The sequence below is a fragment of the Equus przewalskii genome, chromosome 6 (genome assembly GCF_037783145.1).
Source record: "Equus przewalskii isolate Varuska chromosome 6, EquPr2, whole genome shotgun sequence".
Classification (NCBI taxonomy): Eukaryota; Metazoa; Chordata; class Mammalia; order Perissodactyla; family Equidae; genus Equus; species Equus przewalskii.
The window spans coordinates 16,553,586-16,580,144 of NC_091836.1; the positions used below are offsets into that span (position 1 = coordinate 16,553,586).

The following is a 26,559-nucleotide window of genomic DNA, read 5'->3' on the forward strand; positions in this document are numbered from 1 at the left end:
TTTAATTTTAGAAGACTGGGAATACATCTTCCTCTCTCCCACAGAACATCATCAGACGCTGTGGAGGACTCTCTCCCCAGCCCCAACTCTCTGGAGCATTCCTGAATGAGATGGATAGGCCTGGGGTCATAAAGGCTTCTTTCTACTCTGAAGTCGAGCATTTGTTTTGTTGGCAGCCAAAGCCCAACTTGAGAACAATGTGAAGAAAAATACGGAATATAGGATAGCCCAGAAAATAGTTTTACCGATTTTAGGACAAAGAATACATATTTCGTGCTCTTTGTGATTAGATTTCCCAACTAGGGAAAGATGTAATTTCTATAATGTCAGAACAACAAAAAAAGAATGTATGAAATTAAATTGTATTTTTCTTATTGAATGTTAGCTCAGCCAGGCATGTTATAAAAGGAAAAAAAATCTTTCGTTTTAATATCACTTGCACACTGATAGTCTGTTCTTTTGTGCTAATTTTAGCAGGGGTTTCTGTGACATATGGCAGAGCTGGTATTTGGTCTTCTTTGTTCCTTCAGTCCAGATGTTCTGACACTTTCATTTACCTCCATCATTGTAACCAAGACTAGTTCTATCTGCCACCTTCAGAGAGTTTCTATATATAGCTCTATGAGTTTGTAATCCCAGTTTTCACTCATATGTGCAGCTGCTGAGAGGTTGACACTATCTCCTAAAAAAACTGAAAATGGCTTGTGAAGGATTTCTTTCTCTTTTCTTTTCAAAATAAAAATGAACAGAAGTCAAGTAAATCATTTGGCTTTCAATAAACCAGACGTGTCTATTATGGAAACGGCCTCCCCTTTAAGAGTAACTATACCTTCATGAGGAAAAAAATTAAATCTCTTTGCTCAATCTCATCTAAAGCTCCTGTCCGTCTTACCCTCTCCATCTGTCCCTGTGTCCTCAGTCTGATGTATAACTAACTGCCATGCAGCAAAATGGAAGCAATTGTCTTTAAAGAGTGAGGTGGTGTGAAGAAGCAATTCTGTGCATTTCTGATTTTACCCTAATTAATACATTACGTCCTACTTAAATTTAATTACATTTAATAGACCACTGTAAAAAATATATTTTTTAGAATCCCTTCTTTATCTACAAATAGTGAAAAGGCCACAGAGGAAGAATGAATATAAACCAATTCCTTTATTTTTAAAATTTGGATCAAAAGAATGAGAAACAAGCTATTACTTAGGCTGATCATCTAGTTTTTCTTGTTTCTTCTGCTTTCAAATAATAAGCAACAGTGCTTAAGTCTAATATTAAGAATGATCTGATCAACAATTAGATGAATTAACTGAGAGGATAAATTCACTGTAATTTAATGGATTCAAATTAAGTATTTTCATTATTTATTAACAATTAAGAAGCAAGCTTCTTAAGCATCTAATAATATGCAAAAAGATAATGGTCAAAAACTTTCTCACAGATCAACAATCCTGTTTGATTTTTATAGAGAAATTTTCTGAATTTTGGGGTGGAGGATGCTAACTGGAATTTTGCCATGGGTAATAAGAAGGTAAAAATACCGGCAAACCCACACAGCATTCCGATTGTGTTCAGATTCACAATTAGAAGGGTTTACCCAGCTCGGCAATAATAGGAGTTGTAATCTTATTTAGAGGCTTAGCAATGGATCCTAAGCTTATATGACTTTGCTAAATAGTAATCTAACATTCAGAAGTTCTTCAGTGTAACATAAGTGTACCAGCGCTTTTAGCTATAATCCTAATACATCATTCTAAATGATGGAGGGATAATTAAACTATTAAAGGACTGATTATTATTGACTATGCCACATTTGATTAAAATTATATTTTAAGAAGTAAGACTAAAAATATGAATTATCCATTTTGAAATCTGCAAGCTTTAGTACTAGCATCAAAATAGCTGAGAAGGGCAGGTTACCTTCAACATCACTACATAATCACTTTCCAGTGTTTATTAATTATACTACAGGTGACTTCAACCAATCATGTTCTGAAGCCAAAATACTTATACTTACTAAACATTTGCCATCATAAAAAACAGTGGTAATGAGCTCTTTTTATTTTTAATCATTTGTCTCCTAAGACTTTATCAAACCAACCTTTAAACTAATTAACTTGTCCAAAGACCCATCCATATTTTTGCAAAGCCTACCTTCTCAACCAATTCATCCAACCTATGCTCTGCTTTTACTCATTTATCCATCCTTAATTACTCTCTATTATTATATACTACAAAGATCTGAAAATCTGGGCAACATTACATACACACACAAATCTCTTGATCTGAATATAAATCATATTATGATAGGTATGTTAAAAATTACACAACAGAAATAATGTGATGGGAATATACTAATTACTTTACAGCGTGTGTGCAAATGAATGACTTATGAGATAGATGAAGCATGTCATTTGCTCAGATGATTTATATCTGAGTCATCACTTGCTGCTCATTTTGCTGTTGTAAATGATGAATATCTTTTAAAAGTCCACACTAGCTATATTATTGCTTATGTTAAAGATGTCGCTATTTCCCTAAAAGTTCTCTGAAGTGCACAGAAGTGAAAGTTTCATATGGCATCATCACCATGGCTTACATTATTGCTTGAAACGTTGTTACAAGATATTGCTAGGAAATCATTTTTAGATGAATGTACAATTCAATGTGAAAAGTACAGAATGAGACAAAGTATTAAGTTGGTAATTTTTCATAACATAAAAATCGAAGCATTCAGAAATACGGCTGTCATTTCAACATTTGCTTCTCTGTCCCAAAGTTCATAGTTTATATCTCAGTGGTGAGGATCAGCAAATACTGTGATATACTGCACAGCTCCAGCAGTAACTAAGAAAATGGTACCATATGTAGTATCCCTAATAGCCCTATAGTGAGCAATATTCATCCCTCATGCTTATCAGTGTTGACTTCTGTCTCTAATAAGTTTGAAGACTCATGTTCAAAAGGCAGACCATAAATTTGAAACTAAAGCTAAAATTAAAATTTGTGAAAGAAATAATGCTATGAAGCCCAGAGTATTTAGCTTTTCAAAATAACTACAAATGAAATAATATAATACTATCTCAGTCAACTTGTATTTTTTCCCAGTAATTGGAATTATTTGAATACTCTTCAATGATTCCAAAATCTGGCTGTATATTAGCATTACCTAGACTGATTTTCTAAATACAGATTCATAGATCCCGCCTGAGACCTACTGAATCCAAATCTCTGAAGGTACAGGCCAGTAATTTGTATTCCTAAAAGCTTCCTAGGTAATTCTTATGAAGGGAGCCAGACTCTGGCAAGCTGATGAGTTAAGAGGACCATCTCTTAATAAGAATGGGATGGCAATGAGGCACTTGAATGAAGCTGTAGTCTGGTCACCACATATTAGAAATACAGACACAAACTTTACTTCTCTACATCCCAAGTCCTTCCAAAATGTCACTCCTTTTAATCATGTAATATCTACATTCAACACAAACTTTACTTCTCTACATCCCAAGTCCTTCCAAAATGTCACTCCTTTTAATCATGTAATATCTACATTCAACACACACAACAAAGAATATTCATTACTTTATAAAATTAAAACTAATTTTACAACATGAGATGGACCGTGATTCTCCCTGTGTTACAAATGCATCCATGACTTTTTTTCATAAAAGGAAGAAGAAAGAAGAAAGGAAGAAAGGAAACAGAAAGGTGGCAAGACAATAATACTTAGGTTTCAATTGTTTGAATCAAGTGTGAGGAAGGAATTTTGCACACTATCTCAATATACTCTGTCAAGATTTATGTTAATCTGTATATAACCTCAGTGTCTGTTCTTCATTCACCACCATGAGTATCTTGAAATTGAGTCCACAGCTGGGGTCAATTTATCCATTTTACAATAAAATTTGTTCAATCATGTTAACACAATTTATGTGTATTTTAAATCAGCTGGTTGTGAATTAAGTATATTCATATTAAGAGCTACTCATAAAGAATCATCATTCAAACTGGAATATGTTAAATTTTAATAATTTAGTCTCTCATGCATCATGTTTTCAGGCTGTATCTAATAAGACATGCTTACAGAAGCCTCTGAAATGACCTAATTTTCCTAGTGGAAGATGTGTAATCTAATAATAGAAATCCCGGGTTATAATATAGAACTTGGTTCTTAGACTTGAGTTTCTACATATTATTGGCTGAAAGGCATCTAGTGCCACCCAAAGCCTGTTCAGGGTCACGTATAATTCATTCCGAAGGAACATACAGAGAAGTTACACCAAGTACTTGAAGTCAGATTGTATTTTGAAGAAAAAGCAGAGGGAGAAGCTGCAGATTTAAGCAACACCCAAGCACAACTGAGAATGCTTAGTTCCCTTCAGAAGTGCCTTGTTACCTGCCCCTCGAGTTGTGTGGGTCTTCCTATCTGCCTGAAACAGGCATCGGAAACTTTTTCTGTACCTATTTTAGGTTCAAGGGTACAGAGATGTTTGCTGAGGCCAGGCTTGTGGGGGCGAGATGGTTTCCAGTGACAGCATGGAGTAAGAGAGGGCCTGGGTATGGGCTTAGTATTGCTCAACATGCATGATGAGACAGAAACCTATGTGTAGAAGTTTTACTCTCTGCCATGATAACCACAACACCTGCCCTCAGCATGTCAGGAACTCAAGGAGGCTTCAATAAATACGTTTAATGATGGTCGTACCCTTGATTTCCCTCTTGATACCTCACAACTTCAAATACACTATTTCAATTGGTGGCAATATGATTCTGTATAAAACACAGAGCCTGGAGGTTTTCCAAATTCTCTGTGGCTTTGCCTTTTGCTTCTATCAATTTAATTTTGCTTTATTGCTGGAACTCTGGAGGAATTTGCAAAATTAAAAGCCTTGCTGCACTTGTGAATGAAATTTTGTTCAAGTTGTTGTCCTGTTTTGCTTCATTTTTCCTGGAGAAGTACACACTTTTGCACTTTCACAATAAAACACTATGTTCCGGATATTCTTGTCACTGAGCAAGAGGACCAAGGGTGAGACCATGAAAGTTCACATTTGCAGGACTGAATTCACAGACCCACTCTCCAGTCTTGGGCATCAGTGCCTGTCTCAGAATCACAATAGGTCATAGGTCACTGGACTGCACACATAATCAAGTATTAAAAGTGAAACGCAAAACAACTTAAAATATAAGAGAAGAGATGACTATCAAGGAAGATTTTAGACAGTTGGGTTACCTGTTACCTAGAAGCTATATCTTCTTTCCCTTCTCCACATCACACTACACAGCCTAGAGACCCAACTATATGTGTTCTCCATGCATTGAGTATTATTCTTTTTATTATGGCTAATATTACCTATTTATTAAGGTTCACAAAGCACATACTGTGCAGTATGGTTTGGGTACATATGGAGGTTTCTGACTTTGTTAGATAACTGATCTATTTGCAAATGATGACATTCTCCCCATCAAAAGGATACAGATGCCAATGTGAAGCTTTGGTACTGATGGCTAGTTGCTAGTCATAAAGTGACTTCTTCAAATTAGTTGCTTGAAAGAACATTAAAACAGAGGAGCTATATTATATCTTAATATAATAACAGAGGTGCCAAATTTTATCTTAAAGTATCCCTTTTAGAGTGGGTTAAAACCATTTCCCCGATTTAATACCACTTGATTTCTAATGGGACATCCATTTAAATTCCCTTTAATCTGATACTTTAAAGTGCATGATGTGTGTAATAGTTTGTGGGTGAGAATACTGTACAGATATTAGTCAAATGAAATACCAACTACCACCCATTGTTATAGTCACAATTCCTAATGGAGGATGTGTGGACTGTATTATGTGGGACAAATAAAAATATAATACTTTTTCACAGCTTCAAAATTCTATGACTGAAGCTGGAATGAACAGCTATTTTATACAGTACCTTGCAAACACATATAGCAACAGAGTAACTATAATAATCGACTGTACTAGGTTGGCAAAATGGTAACAGATCAGACCATTGCCTCAGACTATAGCTTCAAAGATACATTTGGATTATATTGTATGAAAAATGTAGTTTACATCCTGTCTGTGATATATAATAGATCTCTGGCATATTCTTCGTTGTGACATTTGTGACAATGGAAATGGCTACCTCTTCTTTAAGTAAAATCATATACACTAAGAAAGAGTTTGTTATTCTTCTGATAAACAATGTACATACAATCCTTGTCTAGGGCCTTATTACCAATTAACGGATAATGAAGTGGATTTTCAATGACTCTTTTAAAATATGCTTCCCATAGATAGTCTTAAGTACAGAAAGAATAATCATATGTTTAGAAGAGTTGTTTAGACAAATCTTTACAAAAAGCAGACGAATAGATTGGATGACTCCTGGAAGTCCTTTTCAGCCTTATAGTTACAAAACACAATATTTACCACCAAAATATTTATTGATTTACTATATCATAATAAGCTCTAAGTTACTGTGCAGAAAAAGGATAAATGACTTCAGTGAGCTTGATTCTGTCCCCATGCTTCTGTGCTATCAGGAGCCCATCAGCATAGCTAAGGTGTTTCCTATTCTTGACATGAGGATTGAGGCGCTCCCATCCTATTCTGTCCACATTGACTGTAAACCTCCTCCCTGTTCCCTATGAAGGAAGTGGGTTAATCTCCCAGTCCCCTGAAGAGATTCCGTTCTGAGTAATTACTCCCATGAGAGCATCCTGTCCTCAGCCTACACAGCCTCCTGTAAACACCTGGCCTTCTCACCCCGACATGGTTCAAAACAGAGACCCAGACCCAGGGAAGAATGGACAGGCAAGGATTCAGAGAGTTCTGGGTCTAGGTCCTGTCTCCACATGAAGAGTGTTGCATTAGTGTTCTCACAAGCCCCAGGGCGAGAACAGAGGTCAACAGTTATAAAAGCGATCACCGTTATAACAAATACTTTGCATATCTATAAATGTTTTCTAGCTACCACTTAGAGAACTTAAAAACACTAATTAAGCCTCATAGACTACATTGGATACTAGTTAATATACTCCTTAGCAGAGTTATATCAAAACCAAATCATAATGCAGCCAAAATCCCTGACCAGAAAAAGAAAAACATCACCTTCAGTAGACATAAGCTACCAACGAGTATACCTACTGGAGTAAGAAAATGGCCACCCCAAGGTTCCAAGGAAACAAATGCTTCCAGCTCATGAACCTCAGTGGAAACTTAGGTTTTACATCTGATCCAAAATAGGAAATCTCTGGACACACCGTGCTCCTAATTTCAGGGTGAGTGTAAATTATATTTTCATGCAGTGCTAATTACTGGGAACACGTCTTCCTTTTAGCCAAACATGTGATGGCAGCCTATCTGTAACTATGGTGATTACTAGGTCTGAAGGTTAGACCCACTTCACTGAATTTAAAAGTCACATCAACCAAAGTGCAGAAGAATAATTGTTTAAAATTTCAAAGCCATAAAATACAGGTTTTTCTCTGTTTTTTATTATGCAAGAAGAAACAACATTCGTGGCAACATGTCCTGCATCACTTTCTCAGTAATGCCAGTATTCAGGGATTTCCTCCCAAGAGTGGCAGTTAGTCCTTAGCAGGCATCCACGGAGGAGGGGGAGGGGGAGTACTAACATGTCACTTAGCACGATTCTGTTTATCAGAACATAGTTTAGTATGTTGCAAGAACAACCTACATTTATGAGTGCTAAGTTGAAAAGGGTCCAATGTAGCAAAGCATTTCATCTTAACTGATATTTGTTAGATGGCAAAAGGACATTTCCTTAATCTTGGTTACAGATATATCTGCTATTAGGAAATCCCATTTCATCTGGATTCCATACTACATTAATTAAATCTAAAAGATATATTTACTAAGCAGACATACAATGCTTTCTCAGCATCTGAAATCCTTGGTTATATATATTGTCAGTCCAGGCTCTAGTCTCTCTAAATAAGTGGAACTATATTTGATTAATAGGTTACAGTTACATAATATACCAACTATACAGTAGCAGATTCAGAAAATCTATTAATGTTGTGTGAAATGTAATTAACTAGAAGAAGAGATATGTATAAAAATAGGTAATATCCCTAAAATATTTTGCTGAGTTATAGTTCTTCCTGCCGGGAAGTCGACCACACTGCCATGATATATGTATGAAATGTCTGTTCAGAAAAACCAAATTAGAAAATATTCCTCACATACCAACTCACTAAATGTAGGAATATATAATCAAAACTGGCTCTCAAAAGTGATACAAATACATAGGGAAAGATACCTGCATGTGCGACAAACAAGAAAACGCAGAATCTATTTATTGGTTAGTTTTGAAAGGGGGCCCATAGTTGTAATTAAAATATATATATGACCAAAAACACTCAAATAGATGGACACATCCTATTTCCCCCCTGCCCTCCAGTTTTTTAATGGATAGTCATCACCCACATTTTCTAGGATTATTGCCTGACATACCACAGAAATTCCGCTGCTTGTTCTCCACAAAGCAGTGAAAGAGAAGCCATCTCTTTCCGCTCTCCAGTCATGACCCACATTCTGGGCTTGTGCTTTTTGGAGGAGTCTCTGATCTGCAGCAGGTCTCAGAGGCTTGTCTCCCGGAGGAACATGGTGCCAATGTTGTAGGAAACCTTTTTTATTCTTGATGAAGACAGAGAAGGCTTCGGCTGCTTAGGACCAGTCCTCACCTCCAGGAAATAGCAGATCCCAGGGATTTCCTTTGGAAAGTTGTCTGGAAGCTCTTCACGGGACCGAGGAATGAATGTGAAACTTTCTTCCCATTTTAATAATCTAAGAAGAAAATATAGACAAGTGAATGCAATAGGTAGGGGAAATGTGAATAAATGGACAGAATTTTAAAGAGTCAGGAAGCCTATTAATGACTGCGCTCATGCTAACGCCCCTATTTCTCTATATAGATGTGGCCTTCATAGGATTCCAAATACTAGGAAATGTTATTTCTCCAGAAAGATCCCTTCATGTTTTAATAATAATAAAAACACAAAGCCGCTCCTGGTACTACTTGAAAAAGTTCGTTCAAGTTTGATTTCTTTGTAAAGAGCACTATTTGAAGCTAGGGAACAAACGGCTAACAAAAGCCTAACAAAAGGCTAGGGAAACTGCATAATACAAGTTTTTATTCAAGCATGCAGGATTTACCCTTTCTGTTTTTAAAAATGCCCAAATTCTAGAGCACTCTTTTTATGCTTCGTAGACTCCTGATAAGCTTTAAATGTGTGTCCTGTGTGTCAAACACATAAGTCAAGTATTTAGCTTTGTAGACACCATTCATCACTCCACCTGTCTGTGATACCTGGTTACTGATTTCTGGCAATACATATTTTCTAAGCTCACTAATATTAATGGTTTAACAGATTAATTCTTCCCTTTTAGTAACACTGAAAGACTCTTTTCTAGTACACTAACACTGGAGATTTATTCTTGTTCAGCTCAATAAAAGGCTCAGCTTGATAACCGTATTTAAAAATGTGGCCCAGCAATTCAATTTAATTCAACAATTCTTATGAGCTCCTTCTTATGGCCCAAGAAAAATTTCCTAGAGACTCTAGTGAATATAATGGTAAGTAGAATATACCTAAGAAGCTCAAAGTTTGATCAACAGAGATAGAAATGGAATAAAACAAGCAGAAAATAACTGAATAAACAAATTGAAAAAACCAGTAATATAAAACAGAATAGGATAGGTGCCATAAAAAAGGTAGATACAAAAGGGTTCTGACGGCCAAAAGAGGAAACATGCTTGCAGTGGGAGGGCCACAGTCTTCTTGAAAGAGATGGTACTTAAAGATAAGCAGAATTTCAACAAGCGGATGTGGAGAACAACACAATCATAGGAAGCAAGAAAATTATGATCAGGATCAACACGTTTCCAACCATTGGAATGCAGTACAGAATGAGGTAAGGATGAGAATTAAAGTTGAGGCGGTAGGTTAAGCCAAAGTTTTGAAACCTAAACTCAAAGATTAGATTGTATTTGGGAGGCACAGTGGAGCCAAATCCATCATCTTTTTCCTAAAAACAACTCATTCTCCTAAGACAGGTTAATGTTACCAACAGATCCAAGTTATTCAGTGTAAGAGATGGGTCAGGGGAGAGAAGCCATTGTGACAGAGAGAAGGCAAAGTCAAAAAGACAATGAGTCCAAAGAGAACAAAAGATGTGTGAGAATGTAAGATCATTACACGAGCAATGATAATCTTTACACAAAGGAGAAGAAAAAGAAATCATTCATTCTCAATCATTCTTAATAGATACAAAATATCTGAAAACAACAGTTGATGGTACTAAGAATTCTTACAATATGAGAAATCTATATTTGCTTTCATGAATCAGAGTCACAGTATTTTGCCTTATAAAGGAAAAAAAAATCTAATCCACTATCCCTTAAAAAATATTACACGATGATTATATTAACTTGGGATACAAGGAAGTGAGGCTCATTCTAAGGTTCCAAAATTCTTTCAAATGTCTTATCATTTCATCCACACATTATAACCCTATGCCAAAGCATAACACGTTTTTCTTTGACAGAAGTGTGAAAGTGAGTCCAGAACAAGTTAGAGTGATTTGCTCATGAAAGTAGCAAACAGTGGTGGCACTGGAACTGGAATCCAGATCTGTTAACTCCTAGTCAAGCTTAGCCCTACAAAAAATTATAAGACTGCACTAGGATAGCTTGCCATCGCAAAACAGCTAAACTGAGATGGAGATGGGGTATTAACGACAATCGTAATGGAAATCTTAAGTACTGTTTGCTTTCCTTTTGTTTTTACACATGTTGATTTTCTTTACATATATAATCAGTTACTTCAGAAATAAAATGTGAAATACTCTAATCAATAGTTTGGATTAGCCACAAATTCCACAATGATTTTACATAGCTCAAATAGTACAATCACCGATGTGCAACATGTCGGTGTTGATCAATGATGTCACTCAATCAACAAACATTCGTTGAGTGCCTGTCACACGCTAAAATAGTCCTCTGAATGGAGGAGAATAAGTGGTGGTGCACAGAATAAGTTAACACAAAATTAAAAGACAAGAAATATTGATAGAAACAGATTAGCAATACAAGGCAATATATGGTACAACATATGATACAATCCAAAGGAGGAAATTCTGTAGGGCAAAGGGAGAAATGATGACTATGGATCTTGGTAGGAAAGTCAAGAACCAAAGCAATAAAGTTCACTTCCACCAACTACAAAATAGAGCCATATATTCACTTTCCAACAAGTTTCCCTAAAGGCCCTAATCAACAAAGAGGACTCCACATGAGCTACACTCTTCTCTCTATATATGTTAAGCCTCTAATTTCTCTCTTTTGTGGTTTGTTTGCCTCACCAAGGTCTTTACATTTTGTTATAGTTGAGATTTTCTGACAGTGAAAAATAAAATTGGGGTTACATGGATGACAGTACTTATAAATGACTGAGAAAAGAGTGTACTAGCTGCTTTGGATGCCAAGACTTTTAAATAATTCACTCCCCTTTAGCTGGGAGAAAATTCTTCATAATGAATTGATCTCTTAACATTTTAAACACATCTCATATATAGTGTGCTAAAAATCACACAGACAACAGCTTTTATAGTGTTTTGCTCCTTTCCAAGTAAACATATGGGTATCAATAAACAATACAGTTTTAAATTTCGATGATAAAAATGAGAGCACAGGAGGATAAATTGATCCAAACTGCTGTAATATCCAGGCTTTAGCAGTCTTTGCGTATGTGAACACTGATGCGCCGTATTCAGATGATTTCCAACAGGGCAATCTGAACGAGTTACTGGTGGGTCTGTGCAGGAGGTCAGGGGAAACATTTCACATAGCATGCCTGGTGATGATGAGTCATGGTGCTGAATAAATCATCAAATGTGTATAAAGGGATTAAGAATTTACACACTGATCACCCCAGAACCTCTGATCCCCACTGAAATGCATTATTAAGTCCTGGTCCCTGGGCTGGCTCTAAAGCTCTGCCTAACAATCCATTTCTTCAGCAACTGAGGGCTGATAGAGAAGCTTAGATTCTACGTAAATCTAAATTAATCCCCAGCTGTAATCCCCAGCTGGTTGATATACAACCTGGGAGTTTCAGCAACATGTTTAATAAGCATTTGGAAGCCACACAAATCCTAGTTTACCTGCCTGTCACCCTTCCTTGTCTCAACAGACTTTTTTCTATAAATTGATTTTCAAGATGAAAATTCCCTGCTGCTTTGGATCAATGGGTGGCCCCCATACATGTGAGGGAAGCTTGATACCACGGAGGTCCATGGAGCTGCTCCCTCACTGCTGCAGAAATGAACCTGGTTTCTGACTCCCTCGGCTCTTGTTTATGTACCCATTTCCCCCTGTTTTCACCAAGCTTTGTGCTCTGACATATATTCTGTCTTAGAAGAAGATCTGAAACTTATTCACACTGAGGTACAAATGACCCAAATGTAATTTAAATTTTAATACAAGATTCAGAGTTCAAAAAAAATAATGGAATTTTAAGGATGACATCTCAGGCATCCTATTCTGGCATTTACTGCCTTCTCCAAATCATACATTCAATTGGCATATATAAAGTACATCTATAAGGCAGAAGCCAGAATTTGGTCTTTGATTCCTCTATATCCTTTTCTTCAATTCTATACTTAGATTCCAATACTATTTAGGGAGGTCTCCATGGCCACTTGCTATGTGCTTTTCCCATACTAGTCCAAGACTGTAGAATCTGGAAAGATAACCAATCATGCAATTCTCAAACCAGGCTTCACCTTACACCTAGAACCATGCAGTCATCTGGTCGTGAGTTCAGCAGTCAACTCGTCAAGTTAGTTATTAACTGCTTTCTACCAGCTAGGTGCTGAACCAACATGTTCCTGCTTCCTACCATATTATTTATGGAGAAGACTGAGAGGGAAAGAAGGAATTTTGATTTTTGATAAAAATGTCTTTCCATAAAGTGGTATTTTTCTGTTTGTTTTGGTTGAACGGACTTCATGGATAACTCCATAGACAGGGTTAACCTTGTGGAAATTAATAGATCTAGTTCCAGTCTCTAATGGTGACCAACTGTTATATGCAGTCCTTTAACACCTGCATGTTTGAAACTATCATGCAAGATTGGAAAATCTCTCATTTGTTTCAACAGTTGGAAAGGTCTGTGTAATGTGCAGAGTTATACGAGAGCAACAACTCGGAATGCTATCTACCGGAGTCATCACAAATTTGTCTACGAATTCCCATGCTTTTCTCACCACAGGATGCTTGAAGACTAAGGCAAGAGACAATAGAATATAAGGCATCTTGCAGAGCTGAGGACTAGAAAAAGACATGTGGACAGGGACCTTTTAAAGACTTTGTCTGAAATCCTAAGTTTGCTCTTCTTTCAACTTCATTGGTTTGATGAGGCATTAAATTCTTGTTTAGAAATTATTTTCCCCTCAGTATTTTGCTGCTAAAAAGGCTGATGCTAGTCTGTTTCCTAATCCAGTGGATGTGAACTTTCTCCTAATCTGTCAGTCTCTCTCTCTCTCTCTCATCATCATCATCATCATCATCATCATCGTCACCACCACCATATATCTCTGATGGTTTGAAAATTAATGATAATATCCTTCAATGTACCTTTTTTATTCATTAAAATGACTACTAAGTGGAACTTTTTGATACAGTAAGGTATATCTTTCAGTTCTGGGAAATGTTTTGTGTTACTTCTTTGGTAATTTCTTATGCTTTTTCTGTATGTTTTCTTCCTAGATTTCTGCTTAGTCAGATACTGGACTTAGTAAATTGATCCTCCAATTTGTTTTCCTTTCTCTTTGATTTACTTGTTCATTTTTAAATTCTTCTCTCTGCAAGATTGCATCCAACATTATCTTCTAATTCTTATAGTGAATTTTAAAGTTTCAGATACCACATTTTTTAATTTCTAAGTGCTCATTCTTGTTATGTTATTGTTTCTTTTTATTGTGCCATGTTCTTATTTACTATCTTGAACGTATGACAGTATTAATCATCCTTTTATTAAGTTTCTTTTGTTATTGGTATTATCTCTGTTTCCTCCAAATGTTCATTGACTAGTTGTTGTTGTTGTTGTTGGCTTGTTTATTTTGGTCTTTCTCTTTCATGTTAAAGGCATTCAACAAATGACTAATATCCTTAGAAGTTTCTTTCTTTCTTATTTTCTTTATTTAAAGATTGGCAACTCAGCTAACATCTGTTGCCAATCTTTTGTTTTTTTCCCCTTCTTCTCCCCAAAGCTCACCAGTACATAGTTGTATATTCTAGTTGCAGGTCCTTCTGGTTGTGCTATGTGGGACGCCGCCTCAGCATGGCTTGATGAGCAGTGCCATGTCTGCACCCAGGATCCAAGCTGGCAAAATCCCAGGTTGCCAAAGGGAAGTGCCCGAACTTAACCACTTGGCCACAGGGCCGGCCCCAGAAGTCTTTCTGTTTAAGTGTGATGCATTAAAATATGATTGGAAGTTTTATGTGTGGCAAAATTTTGTAGAATTGTGGGTTTCCTCTGACCATTTCATTAGGGCTCCTAAATATTAATATATTTAGTGTTTTTGCCTTGGACCAATTTACACAAGTAACAATGTTCCAATCTTGCCTGTGGGATTACAAATGGCTTCTGGCATTCTGAAAGTTGAATGGAGGAAATGGACTAAGAATCTCACTGTTCAGTTTGTAGACTTTTACTTAATCCCCTTATATTTACCTGCCTGAGTTTAGAGCCACTTTGGTTCAATATCTTGGGAAAACAAAACTTTTATGTCTTTCTAGAGATACTTGTCCCCCCAAATCTATTCTTTCTCAGTAGTAGAATTTTAGATAAACATGTGACTACCCAGACAGAAACTACCTTTCCCAATTTCCCTTCCAACTAAGGTGCTGAGTGATTACTAGGTTCCTACAATTATATGCACTTGCCCAAGAATTGCTGAAGTGAAGTAGATTCCATTTTCCTTTGGCAACTGACTATTAACACTGGTTATTAAGATCAGGTTTTGCAGAAGAAGAATTCAGTTTCTAGCTTCCTAACTGTCAAGAAAATGGCCCACTATTGGTGGATTTTTAACCTAACTTCGTAATTATTGGAATACATATTTAGGCATCCATTTTAGACCTTCCTGATATTCAACGGCTAGTACAACTGTGGCCATGGCTCCAGACCTACACGATTATAGCTCCAGTGGTGGCCTCAGAGATGGGAGTTTACCTAAGTGGTCAGTTTTACATTTTAAGGGCATCTTTTCAAGACATCCAGCTTTGAACCTGTTGTTTTATCATTTCCATTGATTCTGTAAGCACATCATTCCTTGTACTAAATATCTTTCTGCTTAAAATACCTGGAGTGTTTTTTACTTCCTGTACTTTTTCTGAAATTCCTCTTGGTCATATGTTGAGGCTTGTAGATTAATCCTCTAATTAGCTTCTCTCTCTCTCTCTCTGCTGCTATTTAGATTTAGAGTGAATATGCTCCTCTTATCTGTACGTTTTTCTGTAGGACCTGAGACTTCAGATCTCTCCTCTGCACTAAGCCAAATACCTCTCATGTATATACTTTCCATCTTGCTCTCTTCCAGTGTTAAGACCTTTTGCATTCCATATGTATGTGTGTGTGTGTATATATATATATATGCTGAGATGCTGAGAGAGAGTTAGGGAGTTAGACTTCTTTCATATCTTTACTATCATTTTACTATTGTTTTAGAAAAGATAAATGATAAACACAGGTGTTCAATCTGCTGTGTTAAATTAGATATTTCTGTTGTTGCTAATTATTCATCTGAATATCTTTTTGCTAAGGAATGCATTTGGACTCTATTATGATGGAATTAGACACTATGTCTCTGAGCGCTGGAGAAGGATGGCAGTTCCAGAGAAAAAAACAGATGAAGATTCCCTGTGTTTTTCCACGTGTTCTCTAGTTCTTGAATTTTTCCTATTCACCTTCTTTCCACCTGAGTGGAAGAAAAGAAGGAACTCTGATCTGTATTTCTGCTTTGTGCTTCACTGCTCCAAGATCTGATGCAGTCTGAAGAGAGGCTCAATGAAACTATAGTGATTGAGTCAGCTAGACAGCAGAAAATCCCTTGAAATTCAATAATACATTCTCTGGAAATAACATTCTTATCCAAATAAGGAAGTAAGACTCTAGCTCACTACGAAATAAAATGGAAGAAGGATCTCACCAAATTTTTATGCATTTTAAGATTACAAACACTTTAACTTGAAGATTTTGTGGCAATTTCATAAGATTATCAATTTTAAATTTTTTTTTTTAAATTCAGGTTAATAGATTAGTTCTCAGAAAAGAGATAGTTTCCTTGTATGTCCTCTGAAAATTATAAGGCAAAGAGCATCAGAGGCACTACTGTGACACCCCAGTTCATTTCTTTTTGCAACCACCCTGAGTTAACTATTAATGACAAAGCATGCTTACTCTGGATTCCATAGTCTGCATACCTGGTGCTTGCTGGAAAATGCATATTGTCTGGCATGCATTTCCTATTTGAGTGGCACATTTATTTTTAAAAGTGGACAATCTTCCATTGATTTTATTATAAATAAAAAAATTAGGACCAGAATCAATTTAAAAGAATTTTATGTTTCATATTTTATATATTACTGAACCAATCAGAGAATTCACCTAGATGTATTATAAGGAGAACACAAAGAGTTATAATGACTTCACTTCCAAGAAGTCAAGTCAGCCTGGGGAAACTATTTAGAGGCTAGAAAACAAAAGTCAAACTTTTTTCCTTTTCTTCAAGAAAACTTTTTTCTATTTCTTTTTGAACAATATTTTATAGCAAGAATTCTTAGCAAATTCCCCTAAAGCAATGTTTCTCAGAAATACTAATTTTTATGAAGAGAAACTTTGGTAAGATAGTAAATAGGGATCAGACAGGTGAGGAGGTTGGTGGGTAAACTGTAAATCTGGTCTCTTACATTTTAGAGCCCCGCATCATACAGGAGGCATAGGAGCAAATTAGCTAACGGCATTGGTTAAGTCATGTAAATTCTCTGGTTCTCCCAGTTTCCTTGTGGAAAAAGAAAGATTTTGATCTAATTTATTTCAAAGATTATATACAGCTCTAACATTTAGTGGAGGCTGAGATTTTATATATTACTCAGATTATAGAGGGTCACAAAAAGCAACATGATCAAATATTTTTGTTTTAGACTTGCAAATCTGAAAAAGTCGCAAGATCTCCAGAGAAAACCCTGCTGTGTTGGCCGATATCATAAAATCTGATTAAAGAGCAGTTTTGATTTAGTAATGGGTGACTAATGCATGAGAATCTTTACACTTCAATCGGAGCCATGAAAAGGATTCTTGAGTATGGCATTTAGAGCAGAGATTTCTCTAGGTGCACAGAGTGTTACACACAAAAGAAGAGTGAGAGGAGCTGACTACTATAAGATTAAGTCCCAAGTAAGACCAGTTTCAATTTTCTAGTGTAAAAATGACTTCTCCAAACATACTGTATTTTGTTACATATTAAAATGTTCTCATAATACAACTCGTGATTTGTTTTTTTGGAAAGTACACTGCTTTGTTCTGAGGGGAATTGAAACTATCTATTTCCTTAATATACCAATACAATGTACAAGCAATTCAATATAATATGATATAAAATCTTGCCAATCCTTTAAAGAACAGTGTGCATATATGAGAAAAAAGGAAAAAGAGATACTGATTTAGATTAAATGCTAAACCTAAAAGTAAGAATTTTAAAAGAAAAAATAAGTTCATAAGACATTATTTTTAAAAATGAGTAAACCTGGCTTTCCAGTTCCAAGGCCCAGAGTTGACCACACAATACATAGAATGGCTATGTGCTTTTGCCCAATCAGCCCCGTAATTATTTCTTTAAAGGTGTTCATACCTTATATACTTTCCTTCCATTCCCACTATCACAGTCCCAGCTCATGATTGTACTGTAGGCCAGGAACAACACTGTCGCTTCTTAACAGTCATGTTTCCTCCAGTTTTCCCACTCCATTCCCTGTGGAGCATCACCTCCCAATAAGTTTTCCTTTGATCATGTTGTTTCCAGGCTCAAAAACATTCAACAGGTCTCTCATAGCATATAAGATCCACTATTATCTAAGTTGAAAATAAATTCTCAGCCTTAGCAGATGTTAGAACTGCAATATATTGTTTCAAATGAACATTTTATTTGGGAATAATTTTAGATTTACAGAAGCATTGCAAAGACAGTGCAGTAAGTTCCTATATCCTCTTCACTCGGTCTCCCCCAATGTTAACATTCCACATAACTCTGGTACATTTGCCAAAACTAAGAAATTAATAATAGTATATTATTATTATTATCTGAATTACAGACTTTATTCAGATTTCACTGCTTTTCCACTGATGTCCTTTTTATGTTCCAGGACTGAGTGTAAAATTTTGGGAAATAATTTAGACCTAATTGTTTTTTTCTAATTTATGAGGAAATGGAGGATGAGGTTATTCATTCGACTTACTTAGGGTCATAAACTAATTAATGGCAGAACAGGAATGTGAACTTCAGTCTCCTGATATCTTTTATTTGGTCATTCATTTAGTTAACCAGCCAGTAGTGATTCTTAATATTTTCCGACTTATGGGCCACTTTGGAAATCTGATGAGAGTATTAGAAAAAAAATCCTTTCAGAAAAGTACACATGTGAGTACACATAGAAAATATGTCAGGAAACTCATAAACACACTAATCCCTAGACTGACTTAAATGCTACACCATCCCCAATATCTCAACAACACCACTTTTATCTATGTTCTACCTCGGATTTTTAAAATTGGATTTTACTTGAATTGGTTCCACAGTGAACAAATGTTTAAAAATTACTTTTCTACTTGGCCTTTTTAGCTAAAATGTGAACATCTAAAAAAAAATTCAGAAAGGGTCCTTTATCGTTTGTTAATTAGAAAATAAACATTGACCTCCAGGTCACCTGAAATGATGCCATTTTTCAATAGAGAAAGGAAAAGGAGGATGTGGAATGGTTTCCTCCCTTGTTTTAGATTATGCTCAATTATCTTAGCAACCAATTTTCACTTTACAGTGATTTAGATAACGTGAACAATTTACTTAAACTTGGTATGATTTGTAAACATATTATTTATGGCCAATAAAATAACTATTATTCATACTTCATAGAAATTCCTTTTTTGTTTTAATAGGTGTCCTCCATATAAGAACTACGGACATGAACAAGATTAGTGTCTTTAAATTCTGAACCCTTAACTAGATAATTAGCCTTTTAGCATTAAGGTCATGGGAAAAAGGAAACATCCTTCGACACAGTACAGACTGCGTCCTACTGTAGCACCAGCAATGCTTCTACATTCAGTCTTGAGCCTGATCATATAGACCAAACCTGTGCCAAATGCTTAACCAAACCATAAAGAAACAAATGGCAAAACTGCCAGACCCACTCTTACATTTTATATCTATGAAACAATAAAAATAACTAACCATTCTTCACAGTACTTATTTATATATTTTTGCTTTGATTCTGACAACGAATTGAGCAATTCAACCTAGATAAGTGAGCTAATAGATGAGTATGTACAATTTTTACTATAAAAACAGCTGCACCATTATATTCTGATCCTCAAAGACTTCACTATTATGACCAAAATCTGCAGGTAAAGACATGGAATGGCTGAGGTGAGATATTCTAAAAGTCAAAAAATTATGCCAGATTTATTTTAAGAAATTAGGAAATATTATTATTTTCAATCCTCAGAATTATATTTTCCAGGAAAAATGCGTTTTGATACAACAGGGAGACAAAGGAAGAAAGAGCCAAGTAAAAATGTCTAAACGAGCAGAATATCTCATTCAATTTTGCTGGATGTGACTTTTATTGGCACATCTAAAAGGGTAATATTAATGTTGCTGTCTGTAATTGGAAAAATATAAACATAATTCTTGAGGCACAGCTGAAGTTTTCCTTTTGGGAAAACTATTAAGTCATTTGTCTTTACTGATTATTTTTCTTTTGTAAAATATGGTGTTTACTGTTTTGGTGCTTCTATAAAGGATAAGATGATCAATAAAGTCACTTAAAAGACTGACAGGACAGTAAAATATCAGCCCAAACATTTTTTTTAATTATTATTTTTTAAAATATCAAGTCACTAGTACAGATGAGCATTTGGATTTTTTAAAAACAGGAGGCTACAGATGAACTACTAGGCAGGAGTTTTCTGACGCTCTGCGGATGTCTTTCCCACACTAGGTATCTATAGCAAGAAGAGTTAGTATTTACAATGGAGTGTCTCACTCTTGTATAATAATTATATTGACAAAGGAATAGAAGTAGATTTTCTAGCTAGTGTTGTTAACTAGTGTTAGTAACTATTAACTTTAACATGCAAAGAAAAATAAACCCAAGTAACTTCACGTTTCTTCAACTATTCCACGCATACCTCAATATACTAGAAAGCTGCATTCCTCCAAATTGTCTATAAAGTTCTGAATAGAAGCCTACATTCCCAGTGACTTTTATTATATGCATTAGACACAAAATATTTTAGCCTCACAGAAACAAAAGACGGTTTTCTATCTAACTTGGAGGTCTCTATCTGCCATAGCTTTGTCGTGTACACTCATGTTCAGATCCAGACTTAGAGATACTGGTATGCTTAGAAATATGGAGACTCTAAGTAAATATTTTAGGAGGAACATACTTCTTCGTTACCCTGAGTATGGAAAGAACTCCAGGAGAGCAAAATTGCAACGTGACGTGTTTATTTGAGACAGGCTAGGAAGGAAATCTCGCCTGCTCTGATTCCAGCCTGCTTCCTATTGCTCTCTTTACCACTCTCTTACAGAGGAAGTTCTCTCATCAAGGTAAGTTATATTTAGAAATTATTGTTCCTGGGCCCGACCGGTGGCACAGTGCTTAAGTTCTCATGTTCCGCTTCTCAGCAGCCCGGGGTTCACCGGTTCGGATCCCGGGTGCAGACATCGCACCGCTTGGCAAAAGCCATGCTGTGATAGGCATCCCACATATAAAGTAGAGGAAGATGGGCATGGATGTTAGCTCAGGGCCAGTCTTCCTCAGCAAAATGAGGAGGATTGGCAGTAGTTAGCTCAGGGCTAATCTTCCTCAAAATAAAAAAAAAAAAAAGAAATTATTGTTTCTTACCATTAGCTACTGACCCAAAGAAACAGTATGGCCATGGATAAGAACTCAGGCTCTAGAGTAAAGCAACCAAGGATTTGAATTCTGATTCCCACACTTCTTTAGCTGTGGGTTCTTTGTGACTTATTTAACCTTTAAGCCTCAGTTTCTTCTCCTCTGAAAAATAAAGACCGTAACAATGCTTAACTCACAGCTTTCCTGTGAAGATTAAATGAGGTAATGTGAATAAACTGCTTAGAATAAGTAACTCACTAAATGTTTGCTATTACTATCATGACACTTTAGAGCTAAAAGACATTTTAGAGATCATCTAGGTCATCTCCCCCAAGTCCAGAAACATCACCTGGTTTGCCAAAAATCACACAGCAAGTTAACATCTGAACCAAGATGACATTCAGTTCTCCTGATTCCTTGGTTGGAAAACTAAGCATTATCCCAAACTCTAGCCTAAACAAGGTGCTCTGTGCAGTTTTAAGCTTGGTGCTGGTGGTCTAAAGATGCCTTAAATTAAGTATTAAAACCTTTTGAGTGCCTAGCTTTTTTAAGAGATTATATGGGGGTAGTGCTGTCTGAGAGCCAATTGTGAAGTGAGGAGACTGCAGTCAACTTTATAAGAATTCCAGGTTTCTGGGCCAGCCCCAGCGGCCTAGTGGTTAAGTTCGGTGCACTCCACTTCGGTGGTCTGGGTTTGGTTCCCGGGCACAGACCTACACCACTCATCTGTCTGTGGCCATGCTGTGGCAGTGGCTCACATACAAAAAGAGAAAGATTGGCAACAGATGTTAGCTTAGGGCAAATCTTCCTCAGCAAAAAAATAAAATAAAAATTAAAAAAAATTCCATGTTTCTCAGGGCGGCTCCTTAATTTCCTCCTCAACAAGGACTCTACTTTTTCCTAAATATAGAAATATAATTCAGTCCTTGTTATGGACTTAATGTTTGTGTCCTCCCAAAATTCATTTGTTGAAACCATACCTCTCAATGTCATGGTCTTAGGAGGTAGGGCTTTTGGGAGTTAGAACTAGATGAAGTCACGAAGGTGGAGCTCTCACAAATAGGATTACTGCCCTTGTAAGAGCCACAAGAGAGCTTGCTTCCTCTCTCTCTTTCTGCTACATGAGGATACAAGGAAAAGTCAGCCGTCTGCGAGCCACAAGAGAGCTCTCACCAGAACCCGGTCATGATGGCACACGATCTCAAACTCCCAGCCTCCACAACTGTGAGGAATATATTTCTGTTCTCTGTAAGCCACCCACTCTATGGCACTTTGTTAAAGCAGCATGAAATGACTAGGACAGTCCTATAGCAGGTTTCTCTCTTCAGGAATCTCTATCTTTAGTTCCAGTAAAAATCTTTTAGAAGCCATCTTGCAAAAGTCCTTTTCTTCCTCAGATTTTTTTTACATAATTGATACCTTAAAAAAAATTCTCAAAGATTAGGAAGTTTAAGTAGGATTGGGGCTATGGTTCTAGGCAGTTTTAGCCCTTAGATTTTTCCTTCATTGTAGGCAGGATAACCACCTCCTCCTACCCGTGCCACTAAAACAAGAACAAACAAAACTCTCCCTGTCACAATCCTGGGAACCTGTGAATATGTTAGGTTATATGGTGAAGATGAATTCAGGTTGCAGAAGGAATTACAGTCGCTAACCAGCTGACTTTAAAATAAGAAAATTATCCTGGATTATTCAATGGACCCAATGCAATCACAAGAGTCCTTAAAAATAGAAGAGGGAGGAAGAAGAGTCAGAAACAGAAATGCGCCAATGGAAGCAGCCTCAGAGAGACGCAATATTACTGGCTTTATGACGGAGGAAAGAAGCCATGAGCCTAAGAACGCAGGTGGCCTCTAGAAGCTGGGAAAGGCAAGAAAACAGACTATCTCCTAGAACGTCCAGAAAAAAATGCAGCCCTGATAACACCTTGATTTTAGCCTAGTGAGATCCATATCAGACTTCTGTCCTACAGAACTGTAAGACAATAAATTTATGTCATTTAAGCTGAAAAGTCTGTGATAACCTAATCAACATACATGTAATTTTGTATCTCTGCTTAAAATGAGGATTTGCCAAGAAAATAGCCAGTTTTTAATCACATAACTGTGACTTAGTCATCAGTAAGATGCCTTTGCTAATAAAAACTTGTAGGAATAGGCTGACTCCTAGCTCAGTTCTGAGTCATAGCTCAAAATGCCGTTGGCCAAATTACCAAACCCACTGTTTTCTTTGGGACTGCCAGATGAGGTCTGTAACCCAACCATCATACATCATTCAGCATGGCTAAACTTATAAAATTCGAGAATCAAGTGCAGGAGTAAGATAGCCTATTTCTTCATGGAAAGAACAGGATGAAGCGATAAATGAATGTCAACTATGTTTAAGTTTTAGGAGCTTTATAAACATCATATTTAATCCTAACAATTATCTTCTGAAATAGGTACCAATTTTAAAGATGAGAAAACTGAACCCAAAGAAATGTAATTGCTAAATTTCACACAAACAATAAGTTTTAAAGCCTGGATTCCACCCTAGGCACTCTGATTCTGGAGCTTGTGCACTTAACCACACTCCCCTGTCCTGTTCTATTACACATCCCTCCACATGACAGCAGTGCTTAGAAAGCAACTTGGTCTTAACAGAAGAAGGAGCTTTTCACAGTGAGTGAAAAATAGGCATTCTGAAAAGTCCAGAAGTAGAACAATTGTAACATGAGAAAAGCAGAAATGTTTAAAGTTCAAGTAAACTCTCATATCAAAGTAACTAAAGAGTCTTTCTACATTTTTAGTTTGCACGTAGCAAGGAAATACAATTAATTCTGCTCAGGCGAATCATACAATCATTCGTGCCATTTCAAAATTTGCTGAAGCTGTCCTTAATATAAGCAATTATTTCAGTTTCACAGATGAGTAGCACGACGTTAAAAGACAATTGTTTGTAATGTGTGCATTATTTTTACATTTGAATGAGTGAGAACAAAGATGGGTCTAAACATCACATTTATTGGAGAAAAATGAAAACATCAAACATGGAAAATTTAAAACTTATTAAAGATTTCTTTTTGCCCAGAAATGGAACTAGCAATAAAGTGCTCTAGATGAAGAGGAAATAACCCTTGGGCATTACTGCATGCAACAAGGCAACTCACACACTAAATCGAAAAAAATGAAGACTATCATATTAAAGTTATAGCCTTGATTTCAAAATCTTTATTCCTTATGTCCAAATAAATTTTGAGATAAACAACATCTGATAATTTCAATTCTAGTAACCTATAGGAAACTCAACTATTTATATCATATGAAATGAAAAGTAGTCTAACTTATGTAACGACAGGTAAGTAATGTTCACAGCAACACATTCTGTAATAATTAAAAATTCAAAAAAAAGACCTAAGTGTTCATCAGTAGAGGAATAGATAAATAAAAATTAAAATATGGTGTAGTCATAAACTGGAATCTTGTATAGCAATTAAAATGAGGAGCTTGAGCTGTATGTCTCAACATGGATAGATGTTAAAAATGTGAAATTAAAGAAAATTGAGCAAGTTTCATACAGCAAAATATCACTTAAGCAAATTAAAACAAAATGAAATTCTATCGTTTACGGATATTTTTGAAAAAGATAATGTATAAACACACCAAAATTATTAGGGTATTTGTCACAATGAAAGGGAGAAAAATTCCAAAGGAAATGTTTTATTTATTTTTATTAAATAATATCTGAAGCAAATATAATAAAGTATTAAGCCAGTAGTGAGATCATGAGTATTATATTATTCCTTTTAATTTTTAGTACTTCAAAATATTTATAGAAGTGTCTTTTTGAATTCAACTATTTAAATATTTCAGGCAAAATGTATTTGGAATGAATTATTTAGAAAATTATTTCCATTTACCGTAACATCTAAACCACTCTCTCAAAGGATAATCATATAGTCTTACTAAAGATAAACTGAACATAAATCTCTATGAAGATTTCAAGATAACAATATTGGATATTCTACAGGATTTAATTTAGGAAAAATAGCTGGAAATTTCAAGCTCTCATGAGCTTCATACTCAATTTTGTTTCACAGATTCCTATTTGTTCTAAAAAAGTGCAATTTTGACTCCTTGTGAAGAATGTCCCTGAGAAGTCAATCTTAACATTTCACTTTGAGCATCCTGGGAAAAGGGAGGTACATTCTGCACTTATGGTTCCACAAATTACCCGTGCAGTGAGGAATAGAATGATTATTATATATGGCTGAACTGTATAGATTGGCGTGGACAAAACTAACAGAAAGTACTTAGGCACAAACAGATCCAGAATCTGAAAACCTAGTCATACTGGGATCATATACCTAAATTTAATTTTCTAGAAATTTACTAGGAACCAAGGTTTTTACTAGCCCAGGTTAAAATGGATGTCAAAGGTCATCAAGTTCAACCACTGTACTGAAGCGTGGGAAGTCAAGTTGAACCAGCAAATGGTTGGGACTCTGGGGTCTCAGTAATCCGCTGCCCGTCTGTCAAGGAAATGGGGATAAGATTACCTGCTCTCAGTCACTGGATTGCTGCCCCTCCACCCTCTCATCTGTTCTCCTTTCCACAACCTTGATGACCTCTTCAAAGTACAAATCTGGTCAAGTTACTCCACTGCTTAAAACTCTTCAATGTCCTTCATCACTCTTAGGGTTAAGTTGAAATCCCTTAACAGGACTCACCAGCTTTGGCTGGTCTGACTTCAGTTTCTCTCTCCATCCTTATTTTAGCCCACCCCCTTTCTTGTTCTAACACTCTAACCAGGGTTTCTTCACCTCAGCATTAGTCTGTTGTAATTGACTGTCTACTTGGGCATATCTACCGTCTAGTCTGTGGAGATCACATTATGCTGTTTATAGTGGTAACATCAGTGCCTATCACAGTGCTTGGATTATAGTAGGTGCTCAATAAACATTTGCTGAAAGAAGGGAAGGAGGGAGGAACAAGGGAAAGAGGGAGAAAAAGGGTTATTTTGAGGAGAGTCTAAATGCAAAAATATTTTTATAAAGTAATAATAGGAATTATATGATTTGGAGTCAATTAGAGAAAGTAGGTTTTAGAATCTATCCACATGGCAGCTCAATGTGTCTATCTATGCCTCCACTTGATTTTGGGGGGAGAGGCAGACAATTACAGAACAAAATGTTTCAAAGCTTGCAGAGGTCAAAATGATACAATCCTTCAGACTTTGTTCATCACCAAGGTTCTTTAAAAACTCAATTAATGTGAAAAAAATTACAAAAACTCAGAGACAGCACCCAAATGCACAGACCCCGTGTGGATGGCAGGGTTTGTTTTATTGATCACGTGTCAACAAAGCCAGCTAC

At 36.1% G+C, this 26,559-nt stretch overlaps 1 protein-coding gene across 1 annotated transcript in view; it reads right to left on the reverse strand.

The window, feature by feature from the left end:
* Positions 1-1,135: 1,135 nt before the first annotated feature.
* The window catches only part of GUCY1A2 (guanylate cyclase 1 soluble subunit alpha 2), a 275,979-nt gene continuing 250,555 nt past the window's right edge, over positions 1,136-26,559 (reverse strand). The window contains exon 8 of the mRNA XM_070623052.1: positions 1,136-8,809. Within this exon, the coding sequence (XP_070479153.1) occupies positions 8,602-8,809 (208 nt within the window). The 3' untranslated portion in view covers positions 1,136-8,601. The remainder of the gene's footprint in view (positions 8,810-26,559) is intronic.